Genomic DNA, 19,201 nt, shown 5'->3' with positions numbered 1-19,201 from the left:
GAAAAAATAAAATACTGAGATCCAGGAAACAAGATTTTAAAAAATAGGACAGAAATGAAGGCATTCCTAGAAGGACAGCAATGTGGTACACCAGGTCCTGAGTGCACCAGGACAGGTAGAAGCAGGAGGGTAAGAGTCTCCATGAGGGGCATTTTCAGGGGCAAAATTTTTTTTTTCCAAAAAAATCTGACAGGTATGTGGAAATGTTTCTGAAAGATGGTTTGTAAAGCTGCTGGAGAGTGAGAACTAGCCAAGGTTATTAAAAAAAAAACCTATGCAAATGAAAATAATCAATTAATCCTAATAAAAACAAAAGGAGTCCTAGAATATACGGTACTATATAATAAGAAAAAACCCCATACTTCTTGGCTCAATATTAAATATATATTCACGTTAGTAAACATTAAGGATTTAACCAAGAATTGTGGTATCTCATCCTGAGAGGGAGGAGGAGGGGGATGCATAGTCATCCACCTTCAAAGTCAGTCAATAAACAGATAATATGTAAAACTGGAGAATGAAGACAGCAGTATTTACAATCATGATGTTAAAAACTTGAAGCATAAGCTAAGATTTGAAAATGTTTGTCTGGGTACTGACACAGCAGGGTTGGCGGGAAGGAGACACGTAGGGATATATCATTTTTACAACAAGCTTTTTAGCACACATTTAAAGTATAAACATGTTATATGTGATGTGTCTCACCTTTATGGAAGTTCAGTAGTTGTATATGAACTGACAGATTTCTTATACTAACCAACCTCATCTTATTCAATTTATGGCTGAAACATACTAAGTCCTTACATGTCATCCATAGGAATAATAAGCTTCCCCATCGCCCCTCCCTCCATCCACCACCACCACCAGGCTAATGCCTGAGCTTTCAATAATCCTGTTTACCTTTTGCTGCTATCAAGACAGTCTCATCTTTCATAACTTCAAAATTAATTCAACTAATCTAAAAACACCTTGGCCCTTTTCTGATCACTGCTTTTCCTCGCTGTTATAAGGATCAAAGAGGATGCACGGCTAGTTGGACCCATTAAACAGGTTTACAGTAAGTGACAAATATGCAAAAACTCCACTAACTTCCTTCCCCATTATGCAAAACCACACGCCAGCAATCCTCTCTTCAAATTACAGAACACACACACAAAATTATCCACTAGGACAACTGTACTTGGTACTGCCACATCAGAGTAAAAAATCACCACGTCACTGGGCGAAGCTGAAATATTCAAATGTTACCTAGCACCTGACTAGAACAAAGAAACAACATTGGTGAAAACTAAGCCAAAATAGAGCAATCCGTCTTGTTTGCTGTTTGGTTTTTAACAAACAGAAAGCAGGCAAGGTGAATTAACACCTATACCTTGAAGGTGACAAGGAACATCATATTCGATCTCATCATGTCTGGACGGGCTTAGGAACAGAGTTCCATCCACCAGTGGGAATTGTTCGAACACCGGGAGTGCCCGGTGGCACAGGGCACAGTTTACTACGTTTCTGTGGCTGGCACTGAGCGCGGCCAGAATGAACTTCCGCAAGTCCTCCCCCTGGCCCACTTGGGCATCGTCTTCCATGCGCACGTGGAAAGTGTTCAGCTTATGCCTGGGGATGTGAGTGAGGAGCTCGGAGAGGTCCAGCCGCCGAAGGAACTGCACGGGGGTGTCGAAGTGTCCCCCCCTGTGAACTGACAACCCCGCAGGGCTGTAATCAAAGTGGGCATTTCTGAACACATGGCTCCCGGTCATGGCCTTCTTGTGAGGCTCCAGATGGATGGCGTTCTTTAAGAACTCCCCGAGGTATCTGGAGGAGCGGGGGCCGCTGAAGTGGGCGGGAGAGAGGATGGAGTAGCCCGTGGGTGGGGACTGGCCCGGGGAGCCGCCGGGGGAGCGGGCACCGTAAGCCGTGGCACCCACTGCCTTCTCCTGGGAGTTCTGCCGGTCCATGGAATGCCGGCGGGGGAGGTCGTGGCTCGGGCCTTTCTGGGGCTTATTTGGCGGCCTGCACTTTTTTGCCTCCTCCGCCGCCTCACCAGGGGGCCTCCCTGTGTTCTTCTCGGAGCCAGACTTCTTCTTTTTCTCGTCCTGCATCCGCTTCACCTGGTACCAGTCTGTGTCCTTCTTCAAGTGGCCCTGGCCACAGCGGCAGGAGCAGAAGCGGAAGGCCAGGTCGTAGCCCTTCTTTGTCCACATGTTCTGGCGGCACTGCTTCTCATTCCAGCTGCGCGCACGGCCGATGCAGTTGAACTGGACGAGGATGCTGCTCTCCCACTCGTAGAAGCACTGCAGGTGCATCCAGGTGCTGCAGGGGCAGTGCTCGTTGTTGCACACCACCTTCTGGTAGTCGTCCTTCTCCAGGTCCACTGGCCTCCCGAAGCTGCAGATCAAGGGAGTGGCACATGGGGCTTCTGGGGGAGGAATAGAGAGAGAACAGATTTCAGGTTTTTGGATTAGGGATACTCAACCTGTACTTGCAACAGTATGGTGTAAGGTTTTTCTAATACATGAATATAATGAAAGGCAGTTCCAGGGTTCCTTTAAAGATGAATCACTCCAGTGAACCAGGGAATAATATAAGTAGCTTCATCACTACTTAACCAACCAGTCCGGTGGAATCTCTAAAAAGGGCCTTCAAAGCCCTTCATCCCGACCTTTAGGCTGTCCTGAATACCAGAAAGATGCTGAAACACAGACGAACTCATGCCCATTTCTCATCTAAGGTGGTTTGACACCTAATGTCAGGGATAATGGATCAAACTAATTTGTTGGTCTAAACAAAATTACAAAGACGGGCTGTGAAGGAAAAAACCAGAATTCTTCCAAAGCTATCAGGACAGGAAGTGGGAATAACATAGTTATACTCTTTCTTAAGTACATGTCCCACACATGGTGCAAATAGCCAAGCCGGTTCCCAGAAAGGACAGAAAACATGGTGACAGAAAGTAGAATCCACTAACCCAATTCTTAAGAAATAAACATGATTCATGGATATGGGAACTCCACTGATTCCTTATAGATATTCAATGATAACTGAACATCTGAACTTAGAATTTATTTCTAAAATGTCAAAAAGACATGATAGAGTCGTGAAAAAAAAAAAAAACAACAAGTGGTTGCCACGGGGGGTGGGGGATGAGCAAGTGAAACAGAGGATTTTTAGGGCAGTGAATCTATTCCTATGATACTATAATGGCAGATACATGTCATTATACATTTGTCAAAATCCATAGGATGTACACCACCAAAAGGGAACCCTAATGCCAATTATGAAATTAAGTGACAAAGATGTGTCAATGTAGGTTCATCGATTCTAACACATGGACTATTCTGTGTTCATAGTGGGGGAGGCTGGAGGAGGGCAGGACGTATATGGCAACACTCTGTACTTCCAGTTTTTCTGTGAACTTAAATCTGCTCTAAAAAATAAAATCTGTTTTTTAAAATGACAAATAAAAGGACATGCATGTGTAAGTCCCAGTTCCATGGGATACTAGCTGTGTAAAAGTGAACTGGTTATTTCATCTGTTTAATCTTCAATTTCCTCAACCCTAAATGGGCATAATTATAGTAGCTACCTTATAGAGATTTTCTGAAGATTAAATAAGAAATGCTTATAGAGTTTAGCACAGTACCTGGCACATAAAGGATTACTAATGTAGTTGCTGCTGTTCTTGTCGTTAACTGACTGTGACACAGCTTGCGATATTTTTATTTATAAAAGAAGCTGTGTAATGGGTGGCCAGAGGTGGAAAGGGGCTAAGGCAGAGATGGCAAAACTGACCAAATGTGGGGCCAAACAGGGAGACTGAGAGTCTCATAGTGCAGGACCAAGGAAGCATACCTGTTGCCACAGGCCCAAAAGAGTGGCTGCCGGTTGTATGAGTGGGGGCTGGTGCGGCTTACAGGCCGGGATGAGAAGGGTGCTTCAGGGAGTCACACAACTAACAGACTTCCCCACTTGTGTCTTGGCATTTCTACAATTTTCAATACAATTCATCACTCCCTTACACTCTTGCTTGCATTTCCGTAGTGTTTTATACCATGCAGTTCTTTTGCCTCCTGATCCCCAAAGTAAGTACTCTCCAGGACCAGTGCTCAGCATTTCTCTCCTAATCCTCTAGGCAGAAGCTAAAAACTACATCACCACTTCTTAATGAGGGCACTATTATTAAGTGCCCTCTTCCTGTAATCTGGACAATTCTCTTCCTGTAATGCGCTGCAAGAAGCATCTGCAAGAAGCATCTGCACAGCACACTGCAAGAAGCATCACTGGGCCTGAGCACTCAGTATCTGTAGCCCACCTACCCCACCTTCCCCATCATGATACCCCCAACGTTCGTAACACTTTCGAAGGGCCCCTTTGGGGGGCAATACTACTCTCCCAATTGGGAACCACTGGGCTTGGTCATGAAGCAGTTTAGATTATGTGTATAGATGACAGAAGCTAAAGTCAGACTCCCAGCCTCAGAGTTCTGCTGTAGAAAGCTTCCCCGGTGGCAGAGTGGGGTACAGGACTGGAAGTAGGGAGGCCAGAGGGAGGGTGCTGCAGGTTGAGAAATGATGAGTGCCTGTGCTTCAGGAGCAGCATGAGAAGACACAGAGAGAGAGAGAGAATGCTGATGGACAGCAATGTGGGAGCGGGGCAGGGAGGATGAAGAAGTCTTAGGGCTGCCCTACTTAAGACCCACCGACTTGGAAGTGCCTGTGCACCACGGAGGTGGAGAACACATGAATTTGACTGGAGTTCAAGACATCTAGAGCTGTGAATACAGATGTGGAGTCACTCAGCCACAGATGAAGGTCAAATCCCTAGGACTAATGAGATGCCCAAGAAAAATGTGAGGAGTGGGCAGAGACCAGAGGCCGGGAAAAGAATCCTGGGATGCAAGGACTGGAACCAAGGCTGGAGGAGAAGATTCCCCTGCAGAGATTGGTAAGAAATGAACTAAGAATTTACTGAAAAACAAGTCAGGAGAGAATTACGTCCAGGCAGTTAGGGGACAGCGCAGTGGCTTACACCTGTAATCCCAGCACTTTGGGAAGCCGAGGCGGGTGGATCACCTGAGGTCAGAAGCTCGATACCAACCTGGCCAACATGGTGAAACCCCATCTCTACTAAAAATACAAAAATTAGCTGGGTGTAGTGGCGCACACCTGTAATCCCAGCTACTCAGCAGGCTGCGGTGGGAGAATCGCTTGAATCGGGAGACGAAGGTTGTAGTGAGTAGAGACTACGCTACTGCACTCCAGCCTGAGTGGCACAGTGAGACTCCCTTTCAAAAAAATAAAGAATGAAGAACTGCAAAATGTCCCAGAGCACCAAGTAACATCAGTGCTTCTCCACCTCTGCACTACAGACATTTGGGCTGGATCATTCTCTGTTGTGGGAGCCATCCTGTAAGATGCCTAGCAGCAACCTCACTGTCCATCTCACAAAAGCCAGCCCCACTTAGTGTCTCCAGGCACTGCCAGGTATCCCCTAGGGGGCAAAATCACCCCTGGTTGAGAACTCACAGGATGCAATAAGCCTGAAAAGTCCCAACCAAAATGAGCAGTGAGCCAGGGCACTGTCTCCTCAGGGATGATAGAGGGCAGGCAGAGGTGGACAGTGAGGTGAAAAGGCAGAAACAGGGAGACTCCAGGAAACTCTTTCCACATGGTAACTGTAGGGCAGGGAAAGAGCATGGGCAGGGACAGAAGACAGCAGAGGCTGAGCCTTAACCATGTTCATGAGCTCAGGGAATGCAGGCCAAAACCTCAGGACAGCTTAAAGACATACGAGAGGGAACAAACCATGTGACTCCTCTACTCAACAACCTTCCCAACCTTATCCCTGCACACTGAAACACAGACACAACATTCCACCAAATCAATCAGCAGAGGGTGGTGGCAATGTGGACCCATAAAGCCTGTGCAAATATTAGTTCTGTCATATGTTACAATTATCCCCTTCAGGTGTGGGATTCCAGGGCCTTGGCAAAATGGCCCTAAACCAATTTGTCTACCTCTATGTATTAATATTTGATCACCGTGGCTTCCCCTTAATCTTCATTTGTCCAAATCCCATTCAGCCACTGACAGCAATTCACAGTTCAGACTCCGCAACCAGACTGCCTGAGTTGGAATCCAGGCAGGACCATTTATGAGCTGCATGCTCTTGGACAAGTTACTTCTCTTTGTGTCAGTTTCCTCTGTATAAGATATAGAAAACAACAGAATGTACCTTTAACGGTTCAGAAGAATGAAATGAAAAAAACTATACACATGAAGTACTGAGAAAGCACCTGGCATCTAGTAAACTTCCTCTCCACTCCTACTGCTTCAAGGCCCACCTCTCTACACACCAATTTTACCAGGATTGCCCCCTATCCTGAGTCCAACCCTTCCCCTCCCCTCCCCGATGGTCTGGCCCCAATCTTACTTGAGTCCCTCATCATGGGGACTCTCTTCATAATCCTCACCAGCTGATGACTCAGGAAAGGAAGCCTTTTACTCATCTTAGTGTTCCTGGCACCACTGGGCCCAGGCTTTGTACAACTCCAGTGTTGAATGAAGTCGCATTAAAGACACTGGCTCACCAAACCCACACACGACAAGAGGAGCAGAAGGGAAAAAGAGAGCTGTAATCCTAGACAGACAGACCTGGATGTACTCAAGCACACCAAAAAGAAGTAGAAGAGTGGTTGAAACTGAGTAAATTTACCAGTCACCTGGGCTGTGACTTTTACAGGCCTTTAAAATGTTAATTGGTCAATTATTAAGTGTAGTTTTTTTAATCTTGATCCTTCAAATGAAGAGCCTTGAAGTGAATGTCACTGAAATGTAACCACAATAACCAAATATTACTAACCCAAGACCAATAAAATCAAATTAGGTCAAAGGAAGATCTAACTAACATTTGCTTTCACAATATTCCAAATGTAAATGCTGAGACTGACTTGATATTTCTTTGAAAAGTATTTTCACATTAAAGAAAGGTGTATTAAGAGAGGAAAAATTCTGTATCTTTTCAAAAAGCAGCAAATATATCATTTAACCAATACTGAGCACTTCCTACATGCCAGGTCTTGAGCTAAGAGCCCTAATAGTCTAACAGAAGTGCACACATGGAACACAGATGAGGTACCACAGCTGTGCCCGTCCCTGTCCCTTTAACAGTATTTGTCATGTTCACAGCCATGCTCCACTATTTCCTAACCAGCAAGCCTCTTCCTTGTATAAAGAGCCCCCACTCCAACTTGCCAGCCCTGCTTGTTTACAGTCAGCCACTTTGATGTGGCCTTGCGGGTAGGCTTCAAAAACAAATACAAGGCCAAGAGCATGTTAAATATGCCCAGTAATATGCACAACAGACACCTCACCCTATTACACACCAGCAGGGTGAGGCTCCCGGGGAGACAGGCAAAATGGCGTAACAGGGTGGGCCCTCGGGAATAGTCAGAGGACATCTGACAATGCTTTTGCCGAGGTGTGTTGGCCTCTAAACTTGGACAGTATTTCCTTCAAGGCTCGGTTCAAACACACTTTCCTCCCTCATTAGCACCGCCCCCCCCAACACACACAACACACAAAACACACACACACACACACACACACACACACACACACACACTGTCCAAACTGGAAAAGCAGCAGGAAATAATAGAAGAGAGGTGTTTGGTGCCAGGTCTGCTCCTGATTAGTTGTTTGACATTGAGCAGTTTTGTTTCCTCATCTGTAAAGTGGGGATAAAATGCTTGCCCTATTCAGTTCATGTACATGGAAACACTATAAAGTTCCATAAAAACGTTTACTTATATGCTACTTCTACCATAATTTTACACTGGTGTATTTCACTCCCCAGATAAATGCAAACTGCTCCAATGTTTTCTACTTTTTCTAATGTTTTAAACATGCCATACAGTAGGTATTTAGAAAATAAGTAAGTATGGCCAGGCACAGTGGCTCATGCCTATAATTCCAGCACTTGGGAGGCTGATGCCAGAGAATCTCTTGAGGCCAGGAGTTACAGAACAGCCTGGACAACATAGTGAGACCCCATTTCCACAAAAATTTTTAAAAATTAGTTGGGCTCAGTGGCATGTGCCTGTAGTCCCAGCTACTCAGGAGGCTGAGGCAGAAGGATCAAGCGAGTCCAGGAAATTGAGGCTGCAGTGAGCCTGGGCAAGAGCGTGAAACCTTGTCTCCAAAGAAAAAAAGAGAATAGCAGTCCCACAAAGGCATAAATGGAATATAGATTGATCTGATACAACTAAATCTTCAACAGGAGAGATGGGAGAAGGGTATCATACACTCGTGCTACCAACTTCCCTTGGGGCATTAATCTAAACTGTGATAACCTAACAAGCAAAACAGAAAAATGCTCCTTTACACAGAGCTGGCATTGTTTTTAAAAAGTATATGAACCTTCTAAGGCCTGTATTTTAGGTTCATCATCAAGTGTTCAGTACCCAGCTTCTGTTTCTCCTGCTCAAGTTAAAATCAACAGGGTTCATGTGATTCTGGGCAAAAATCTCAAGAGTTCAAGTCTGGACAACAGAGTAGCTAGGCTGAAGTCACCTGGGCCAAGCCTATCTTGTCTCTCCAGCTTTCTTACCCTGCATCCTGCCCTCAGCACTTCAGAACTCTGTGCTCCCCACCTATTGAAAGAGGAGGATCACACTGATTGCCCAATGAGCCCAAATCCCCTGACAACCTCATTCACTGAGGAGCCCCATAAACAGGACATTGCTATTTTCAGCTTTTTAACTGTGAGTTAAATATTTTTATCCTCCTTAAAATAGCTGCATCATAAGCAGGTGGGGAGTTGGGTGGAACGAAGGTAAGGAGGGTCTTCTTAAGTCACACGAGGCTTTCCAGGCAAAATCTAAAGTAGGGACGACTTAGTCAAATCCATCCATGTAAACCCACTACTGTGTAAATAGGTGTTTAATAAATCTTCTGACGAAGGAAAGAATGACCCAACCAGACTCAGTCCTCTGGTTGTGACCATAGTGCTAGAGAGAGGGTGAACCCATGGGGAGAACCAACCCAGCTGCTGGGGAGGCAGCTACAGAGCTCCAGCCAGGTCTCCCAGACTCAGTCCAGGCCTTCTCTGTCAGGACAGAGCTTGGCCCTCACCCTCACTTCCTCAAACTAACATCACCCAGGTACTTTTTTTAAAAAAAAAAAAAGAGAAAAAAAAGGACATGTATGTGTAAGTCCCGGTTCCTTGGGATACTAGCTGTGTAAAAGTGAACTGGTTATTACAAATGTAAGGTTTCAAAACTGTTTTATTAGATCGCTGATTATTCCTCTTATGTGGGAACAAATCCCCTTGTTTGCAGAGAGCATGGTCCTCTTAGGGTATGAATTTCTGACCAGTGTCCTCCATCTCCAGCTTCCCGACTCCCGACTATGCGACATGACACAGAGCCAGCCTGCCTGGATGTGACTCAGCTCTGTAACTTATTAAAGACCTTTGGCAAATCACCGAACTTCCCTGTGCCTCTGTTTCCTCACCTGTAAAATCCTGTAAAATGGCAGAAATAACTTTTTTTTTCAATTTTTTTTTCTGAGATGGATTTTCGCTCTTGTTGCCCAGGCTGGAGTGCAATGGTGCTATCTCGGCTCACCGTAACCTCCGCCTCCCAGGTTCAAGCAATTCTCCTGCCTCAGCCTCCTAAGTAGCTGGGATTACAGGTATGTGCCACCATGCCTGGCTAATTTTCTATGTTTAGTAGAGACAGGGCTTCTCCATGTTGGTCAGGTTGGTCTTGAACTCCCGACCTGCCCACCTTGGCCTCCCAAAGTGCTGGGATTATAGTAGGCGTGGGCCACCATGCCTGGTCCAGAAATAATATTAATACCCTAATAACTAACCCTAAAGGGTTGCCATGAGGAATAAAAAAGTTATTAAAGTAGTTAGAACAGTGCTTGGCATGTACGCACAATTTTTTTTTTTTTTTTTTTTTTTTTTTTTTTTTTTGAGACAGGGTCTTGCTCTGTTGCTCACACTGAGTGCAGTGGCATGGTCATGGCTTACTGCAGCTTCAACCTGCCAGGCTTAAGCCATCCTCCCACCTCAGCATGGGACTACAGGTGCTGGGACTACAGATGCACACCACCACTCCCAGCTGATTTTTTTTTTTTTTTTTTTTTTTGAGATGGAGTCTCGCTCTGTCGCCCAGGCTGCAGTGCAGTGACGTGATCTCCGCTCACTGCAAGCTCCACCTCCCGAGTTCACACCATTCTCTTGCCTCAGCCTCCCAAGTAGCTGGGACTACAGGCACCCGCCACCATGCCCAGCTTATTCTTTGTATTTTTTAGTATAGACGGGATTTCACTGTGTTTGCCAAGATGGTCTCGATCTCCTGACCTCGTGATCTGCCTGCCTCAGCCTCCCAAAATGCTGGGATTACAGGCGTGAGCCACCATGCCCAGCCCCAGCCGATTTTTTATACAAAAAATTTTGTAGAGATGGGGGTCTCACTCTGTTACCCAGGCTGGTCTTGAACTCCTGGGCTTAAGTGATCTTCCTGCCTTAGCCTCCCAAAGTGCTGGGATCACAGGTGTGAGCCACTGCACCTGGCCAAGCACTGTTTAACTATAAGCAATTGTTAATAAACACCATATCACTTTATATTACTTGTCATAAAAATCAAGGGATTTTGAACAAGTTCAGAGCAAAGTCACAACCAGGAAGTGGCCATCCATCCTCCTTTCTCCACGTTAAGTGCAAGGCTGGCTAAGTCCACCAGGAGTTGAGCACTTCAGTATATTCACCCCTTCTCATTTGCCCCCTTTTGCTACATGCAGGCACACACCTTCCTCCACCTGTGCCTCGCCTCAATCCTGTCCCAATCCCAAATCCCTTCCACATCTTCCCAAGCCCAGGGAGGTGCCAGCCTCTCTTAGCTGGGAAAGTACCATCCCGCTCTCTGCAGCCCTCTATATTACTCTTGGGCCAAATGTTGCCACTTGCATGCTCTCCCAACTTACACTTTTGTCGATCATGACTTTCTATGTGTGCTTTAGGCTTATGAGGGGCAAGAAGTAGAGTGCTTCTTCACAACAAAGCAGTACAGCATGCATAAAGTAATTCACTCAATATTTACTAACTAGTTTCAAAGAAATAGAAGGAAAAGGAGACCTTCAAAATTATCTTCTTCTAACCCCGTGAAGATGTTCTTCCCAGTGTCAGACAAATAAGTACTCTGTTATATTGTCAAGAGGCGTGTGAACCAGAGCAACTCTACCTTAAAAACGAGCTGGGTAAAATGAGGCTGAAACCTACTGGGCTGCATTCCCAGATGGTTAAGGCATTCTAAGTCACATGATAAGACAGGAGGTCGGCACAAAATACATATCATAAAGACCTTGCTGACAGAAACAGACTGCAGTAAAGGAGCCGGTCAAAACCCACCAAACCCAAAATGGCGACGAGAGTGACCTCTGGTCATTCTCATTGCTATACTCTCACTAGCACCATGACAGTTTACAAATGCCATGGCAACACTGCTTGTTCAGTGTATCATCAAGAAATAACCATAAAGTGGGCAACCAGCAGCCCTTGGGACTGCTCTGTCTATGGAGTAGCTATTCTTTTATTCCTTTACTTTCTTAACAAACTTGCTTTCACTTTGCACTGCGGACTCACCCTGAATTCTTTCTTGTGTGAGATCCAAGAACCCTATCTTGGGGTCTGGATCAGGACCCCTGTCCTGTAACAATATGTTAAACCTAAGCCATCTTTCCTTAGCATGGGTAACAGCAATTTCATGAAGCATGACTGCATTTTATTCATGGGACATGGTTCTGAAGAACTTACATAATTCAGAACAGATTATTCCATAGTCTAGAGTATGGGGAACGCACACTCAGAACATAGACACGTGCAGTTATTGTGCTGTATTTCTGCTTTACTCATACTTTTTAATTCTATCAGCATTGACTCTCATACTTCTGAGTTTATTTCATAAATTAACAGTGTGTCATGTCCTGGTATCTTTTATCACATCTAATTTCTGTTCCAAAGTTACTGATTTCCGGGATGTTTTTCAGCACCAGTATTAGCACACTTAGGTGATATTTTGAAAGCTACAGGCTGGATGCAATGGCTCACGCCTATAATTCCAACATTTTAAGAGGCCAAGGCAGGAAGGTCACTTCAGCCCAGAAGTTCAAAACCAGCCTGGGCAACATGGTGGGATCTCATTTCTATCAAAAAAAGAAAATACAAAAATTAGCCTGGTGTGGTGGCGCATGCCTGTAGTCCCAGCTACTCAGGAGGCTGAGGTGGAAGCACTGCTTGAGCCTGGGAGGCAGAAGGTGCAGTGAGCCAAGATCATGCTACTACACACCAGCCTGTATGACAGAGCCAGACCCTGTCAAAGAAAAAAAAGAAAAAGCTATAATAAAGATTATAAATTATGATGGTGAATGTAAAAAGTAATAATAATAATAATACAAATGTCACCAAAATCCTTACAGAAGTTCTAGCAATGAGAAGAGTTCACATAATACTGCTACAAGTTACTATTTCTGTTTATAAGAAAATAAAAACATATAAACTATAAACATATTTATAAAATATAAACATATAAAATATAAAAAATATAAATGATGCCACTGTGTAAGAAAGCATTTTTATAATTCAGTTGACCTGACAGCTTTGAAAATATGAAATGGCTTCACACATAATTTGCGAAAACATGCTTACTGAAATTTTGCACACAATGTGAAGCTTTTATTAATATTATTTGTATGTGATTAGTTGAAATTTGCATAATTCAATTTGTATATAATGGGATCACACTGTACTGGAAAACAAATTAGCAGGCTGCCTTTTCTCTTGTTTGGAGATTTAGATCTTGAGGGTACTAAATCATTGAAAACTACGCAGCATCCTAGCACGAACGTGCACTGCATAATGTGCTCTGAAGGAAATGTAGATTCAGGAGCTCTTGGAACCAAATCACACTATCATAAAATGGGAAGAAGACTCCAGACTAAGCATATGTGTTAAATGTATGTATGTATATGTACATGTGCATATACAGTCATGTGCCATATAATGACGTTTGATTCAACAATGAACTCCATACACAACAGTGGTCACATAACAGTGTAACTAAACTGACAAATTCCTATTGCCTAGTGACGTCCTAGTATATCTATCTCATTTTTCCCTACATTTAGGGTAGCCTAAGTGTACAGTGTTTATCAAAGTCTACAGTAATGTAATGTCCTAGGCCTTCAGATTCACTTACTGACTCACCCAGAGTAACTTCCAGTCCTGCAAGCTCCTTTCATGTGTAAGTGCCCTACATGTGTGTACCACTGTTTATCTTTTGTACTGTATTTTACTGGGCATTTTCTATGTTTCTGTATGTTTAGATGCATAAATACCATTGTGTTCCAACTGTCTACAGTATTCAACAAACCTGATGTACAGGTTTGTAGCATAGGAGCAACAGGGTATACCATCTGGCCTAGGTATGTAGTAGGCTATACTTTGTACAAGTACACTCTACGATGTATGCCTTTGGATGAAATCACCAAATGACACACTTCTTAGAATGTATCCCTGTCATTAAGCAATGCATGACTGTATATGTACAACTGTGGAGAAACTGTCCAACCAGTTGTTAAACAATCCTTTTTTTAAAGACTTCTTGTCAGTCTTTAGTGCCGTATTCCAATATTATCCTTGCTTAGGAAAATAATCTTGATTTTTTTATTATCCATATTAATGTCCTCCTTTGTCAGCACAAATATTCAAAATGTGGCAATACTCAATAATCTTGATTTTGATTATCCATATTAATGTCCTCCTTTGTCAGCACAAATATTCAAAATGTGGCAATACTCAAACCTCTTTATTCATAGTTTATCTATGTGATTTTCATTTACCACGTAAATTACAACGTAGTGTCCCAAATGTTGGACCTGCTTCATCTCCCTTGATGAGCTCCAAAATGGTGCTTGGAGGCCAAAGGCCATGGCTGATTTGGCCCCTTCCCCTTACCTCTGAAATCCCAATGACTTCTGCTGAAAAGACTAATGACTTTATCCCTTCCCTAGTCTGCCCAACAGGTAAAGCATATGACTGCATGATTAAATGGCAACATGGGTCATCTGTAGACCAGTTACTGGTTAGAAAATACAACTCACAACTCCCTGCTGTTCAAAATCTTCTAAAAGCTCAACTGATAATAGGTGATATGATGTCTACATATCCCCTAGATCAGAGTTCCAATGGGTCAGTTTGGCCTGCATTGTGTCTTATTAAACCAGTCCAGAGTTTTTGTTACGGAATGTGAATCAGAATGCTGTTTTGGTACAGCACACATTCTCCAGGTAGCTAGGACTCCCTCTCTACCCTATTCAGATGCAGTCTGTCCTCCATATCTGTGGGTTCCACATCCATGGATCTGACCAACTGTCAATGGAAAAAAAAAAAAACGGATGGTTGTGTCTGTACTGAATATACACAGGTTTATTTTTCTTGTCATTATTCCCTAAATTTACAGTATAACAACTATTTACATAGCATTTACATTGCTTTGATACCACAGAGCTAGGGAAAGCGGGTGGGACTAACACAAGTTAAAACGCCACAGCTCACTGTTTTTATTATGATTCAGTCCTTTCTCTTGAAAGAACGCTCTTAGAATTACTGTAAGCCTTTGGTTAATTTCCAGAGTTCTGAAAAAGTTAATTTTGGTAATTCTTGCCAGTGTTCTTATTGCTCTCATGGAGGAGCAAATTTCTGGAGGCCCTTACTCTGCCATCTCAGAAGTCCATCTTAATAAAAATTTAAGTTTATATATATATATTTTGTTATAGGAAAATATGATAGGATGATCAATAAAATGCTTTTAAGCAGGACAACACCCTGTCTTAGGATCAAATTCTGAGTACAAACTGAATGGAAATAAAGAAAAGAATGTAAAATTTCTATTATGTTTTTAGGCCGGGCACAGTGGCTCATGCCTGTAATCCCAGCACTTTGGGAGGCTGAGGCAGGAGGATCCACCTGAGGTCAGGAATGTCCAGCCTGACCAACATGGCGAAACCCCGTCTCTACTAAAATTACAAAAATTAGCTGGGCATGGTGGTACATGCCTGTAATCCCAGCTACTCGTGAGGCTGAGGCAGAAGAATCACTTGAACCTGGGAGGCGGAGACTGCAGTGAGCCAAGATCGTGCCACTGCACTCCAACCTGGGCAACAACAGAGCAAAACTCCATCTCAAAAAAAAAAAAAAAAAAAAAAAAAAATATATATATATATATATATACACACACACACATATATATATATAATTTTTTAAATGGATGATAATGGTTACCAAGTTACTATGATAATTAGGATTCTGTTTGCATAAAAGTAAATGACAATGTTTATAATGAACTGGAAACTTTTCATTGATCCTCAGCATCTATTTAAGCCTTTAAAAAACTGGGTGTGACAACTTAAAAATGTACAAGAACCCTGGTTTTTTTCTAATTCTCTTAGGAGATACACAGCAAAAAAAAAGTTTGATTGATTAATACCTTCAGATCGGCATTCTGAAACCTTGACTATGATCATGTCATACACACATTCAGAAACCTCAGAAACTCGGACTAATGCTCCAAGTGCTTGGGTCATGTTCAAGGAGCTCCTGTAATTAGGCCCCAGCCTTGCTTTTCCATGTGATCACCAGCTACGGTAAAGTCTCTGCTTCAGCCTTGGCCCATCCCTGTGGCTGTAACATGGAAATTAGATGAGAAGAGATGGGAGTGCACAAAAAAGTTAACTGCAGCCCACTGATGCTCCACACTGTACCTCAAATTCACAGGGTGTTTAAGAATCATTTCCTATATACTACTAGGTACTCACAAAAATTAAAAATAAAAAAAATTTTAAAGAATCATTTCCTGATTAACTGGCAAGTATTATTTAAATGAAAACTCAAAAGGTTTTAATATAAATTTCCTCAAATATTTTAAGATCTTTTTTTCTACTAAAAATAAAGACACTAAGCACTGCACATAAAGGAAGGCTAGTACTTACAAAAATATTTTGTCAACTTGTTTTAATTAGTATAGGAGCTACAATGAAATCACTTAAGCTTATCTGTCTTAACCTTTGATGTAATTTAACTTCCCCTTATGTTATTTCAGTGTGTGAACCTGCTCCAAAGTGGGTAGCAAATTGAACACAAGGCAATTACATTCAGTTAAACATGTTTTTCTTTGCTTAGAGTAGGATTTAAACACAAAGCTTTTACTCAGGCAAACCACTCTGTCAAAATAAACATGGAAGCTACACATACACACACATACACACACACAAAACCAACTCTTCAATACAGTTAACAACTTGGGTTTTTAACATTCTCTTAATATATTTAGTCTGTTCTCCTAGACCCACCATTTTCTTACTTTGAAATTAAAACCCACAAGTCTACCCAGCCTCAAATTCAAACTAAATTAAAAACTACAGGCTTCTATTTTACCTGTTATTTCCATTCTGGCTCTGACACTCTGATCTCAGTAAGAAATCACATCAATAATGATTATAAAGTAGAAGATTCATATTTTCCTTTCTAATAGAAGCCACGTCTAGACCCAAAAGAATATGGACCCAGAATATGCCTGGTTTAGGCTGAACATTAGGATGAAGATAATAGTATCATAGTTTATCCTAAACGTTTCTTAAAAGTATCAAAGTTTCACAGAATAGATATAGGACAATCGCTTTGGTCCAGATTCCACAAACTTTTCCTGAGCACAGGAAGGCTCACCTTCGGTGATGTGCCCAAGGCCATTCCGCTAGTAAGTGGCCGTCTCTCTTGTATTTCCACCCATACTGCACACAGGACAATCGAGAGCACAGAGCCAGCTTATATGGAGAGGCAGTGACCCCACAGCTTTGTGTAACCAGATAGTAGTATGTAGTTCTACAATTAAGAATAGGATCTTATTCAAAATGTTCAATCCTCATATTAATCCTCAGAGTACTTAAAAAGTAGGTAAAAATAGTAATGGCAAAAATCACAAATTACTTTTGCACCAACCTAAGTAGACCACGTTAAAAAAGTACTTAAACTCAATTACAGTATAAAGATTTCCTGACCCCAATCTTTGCACTCCTTAAAAATAACGACAGGCCGGGCGCGGTGGCCCAAGCCTGTAATCCCAGCACTTTGGGAGGCCGAGATGGGCGGATCACGAGGTCGAGGTCAGGAGATCGAGACCATCCTGGCTAATACGGTGAAACCCCGTCTCTACTAAAAAAAAAATACAAAAAACTAGCTGGGCGAGGTGGCGGGCGCCTGTAGTCCCAGCTACTCGGGAGGCTGAGGCAGGAGAATGGCATGAACCCGGGAGGTGGAGCTTGCAGTGAGCTGAGATCCAGCCACTGCACTCCAGCCTAGGCGACAGAGCGAGACTCCGTCTCAAAAAAATAAAAAATAAAAAATAAAAATAAAATAACGACAATCTGCTCTAGTTAATAGAATTGCTAAACTCAAAAGAGGAGGATTTTCCTTCGAAAGAATGTAAAAAAACATCATTCTCTCAGTATGGAGAATATCAAATTAAGTAACAGAAAAAGCACTGCCGGGAGAAACAGAAGTTCAGCCTGCCTTGCCTGCATTCTGTTTGGATCAATGGATTGAGTTAACACACCAACTCCCAAGATGATTTTAAGACTACTGTATTTAAATCAATAAAATCTCAGCACAATGTAGCTAAATTCATTTCCTTACCCTACGCATACCCTAAAATAAAAGAAATCCTTACACTTCTTTGTTTTCCACAGGCCTTTTCTGCCCTGCTGAACTTCCTGAAATACACTCTTTCTGCTCCCTGCATCCCTTCAAAATAACCTGGTAAAATGCTTTATAGTGATCACTCTGGCAGTCATTTTGCTAGGTTCTGGGGAGAAAAGACAAAGCTTTTGCCTGGGGCCACACTGCACAGCCTATTTCTGAAAAGCTGCATCAGCAACCAACAGGCAAGTTATAGAATCTGTTGCAACAAGGAAAAACTTGTCAAAGAAGAGGGCATGTCTAAGTCTTATCCATACCTCAGTAAAAATGAAAACTAGACTCAACAATCAGTCATGACTATGTCTTAGCCTAGCAGTTCACATATACTAACTTGAAGCAACTTGCTATAATATGATTTGATTTCAAGGGAGTATTTCATAAAATTTTCTAAGGAAAACTAAGTAAACTTAGAGTTACAGACTCCCATTGATAGTTTAAGCTAGTGATATTTTAACTAAATGTTCATTCCTTTTCCAATTACTAACTTTTGTGGAACACAGATACAATTTTATGGTATGACCATTCTCAAAGACCCAAAACTATTCATTTCAAAACCAGAGGGGAAAAATAATATAACATTTGTGAAAAGAGTTACCAAAAAAAATCTAAAACTTACTTTCCACCATTAGAGAATTTGTTATATAACTATGATTATATTCAATATGTATTCCAAATGAATTCTAATTCATATGTCCAAAATTAATCAAGAAAAAAATATTTAAAATTATTTAAAATTATTCAAAGTCATATTTTTAATCATCTATTTCTTTTTTTCTTAGCCCCACTCCTACCCCCAAAGTCATCTTTAGATCACATATATCACAGAACATTAAAATATAAGTTGAGGAAAACTGATTAATTCCAAAGTCAAAAATTTCAAATCTGAATGCCTCTCATGAATGAAGCTAACAAATTGTTTTTTGTTAGCCTAACCCCAAGAAGTATAATGATTCCATATAAAATATTGATACATACACATGACCAGTATTTCATACCCACAGAAACTGTTTGGATAAAATCCACAATATAGTTTGGTAAATTCACAATTCTATAACCTAATTTAAAATGCAAAACCTAAAAGGGAAGTAAGGAAACCACGAAAGTTTGGTGAACATTTCAAAATGCTTTTACAACAACATGCAAACTTCCACTCCATATGGTCCTAGAGGCAAGTAAAGAGGAGAAAGCGGAAAAGCGAATCAAAATATAAACTATGTGAGGCATAATTACAAATCCAGATGCACACTGTAAATCATGCAGCACAACAGGCCAAAAACAAGGCTCTGCTGATCAAATGGTTAAAATCTAAGTGGACTCTGCTGTTATAACAAAATCCAGGAGAGCTCGGGAACAGAATTGATCCACAGATCACAACAAAAGAATTCCAAAGTCA

The 19,201-nt window shown here is 42.1% G+C and overlaps 1 protein-coding gene across 1 annotated transcript in view; it reads right to left on the bottom strand.

Moving 5' to 3' along the window:
- Window positions 1-19,201, bottom strand: part of LOC105465722 (hdc homolog, cell cycle regulator) — a 45,620-nt gene that overhangs the window by 12,153 nt on the left and 14,266 nt on the right. The window contains exon 2 of the mRNA XM_011714307.3: window positions 1,373-2,413. Coding sequence (XP_011712609.1) covers window positions 1,373-2,413 — 1,041 coding nt within the window. The remainder of the gene's footprint in view (window positions 1-1,372; window positions 2,414-19,201) is intronic.

The sequence above is a fragment of the Macaca nemestrina genome, chromosome 5 (genome assembly GCF_043159975.1).
Source record: "Macaca nemestrina isolate mMacNem1 chromosome 5, mMacNem.hap1, whole genome shotgun sequence".
Taxonomy (NCBI): domain Eukaryota; kingdom Metazoa; phylum Chordata; class Mammalia; order Primates; family Cercopithecidae; genus Macaca; species Macaca nemestrina.
Note: the sequence above shows the minus strand (reverse complement) of the source record. Positions and strands in the feature narration are given on the sequence as shown.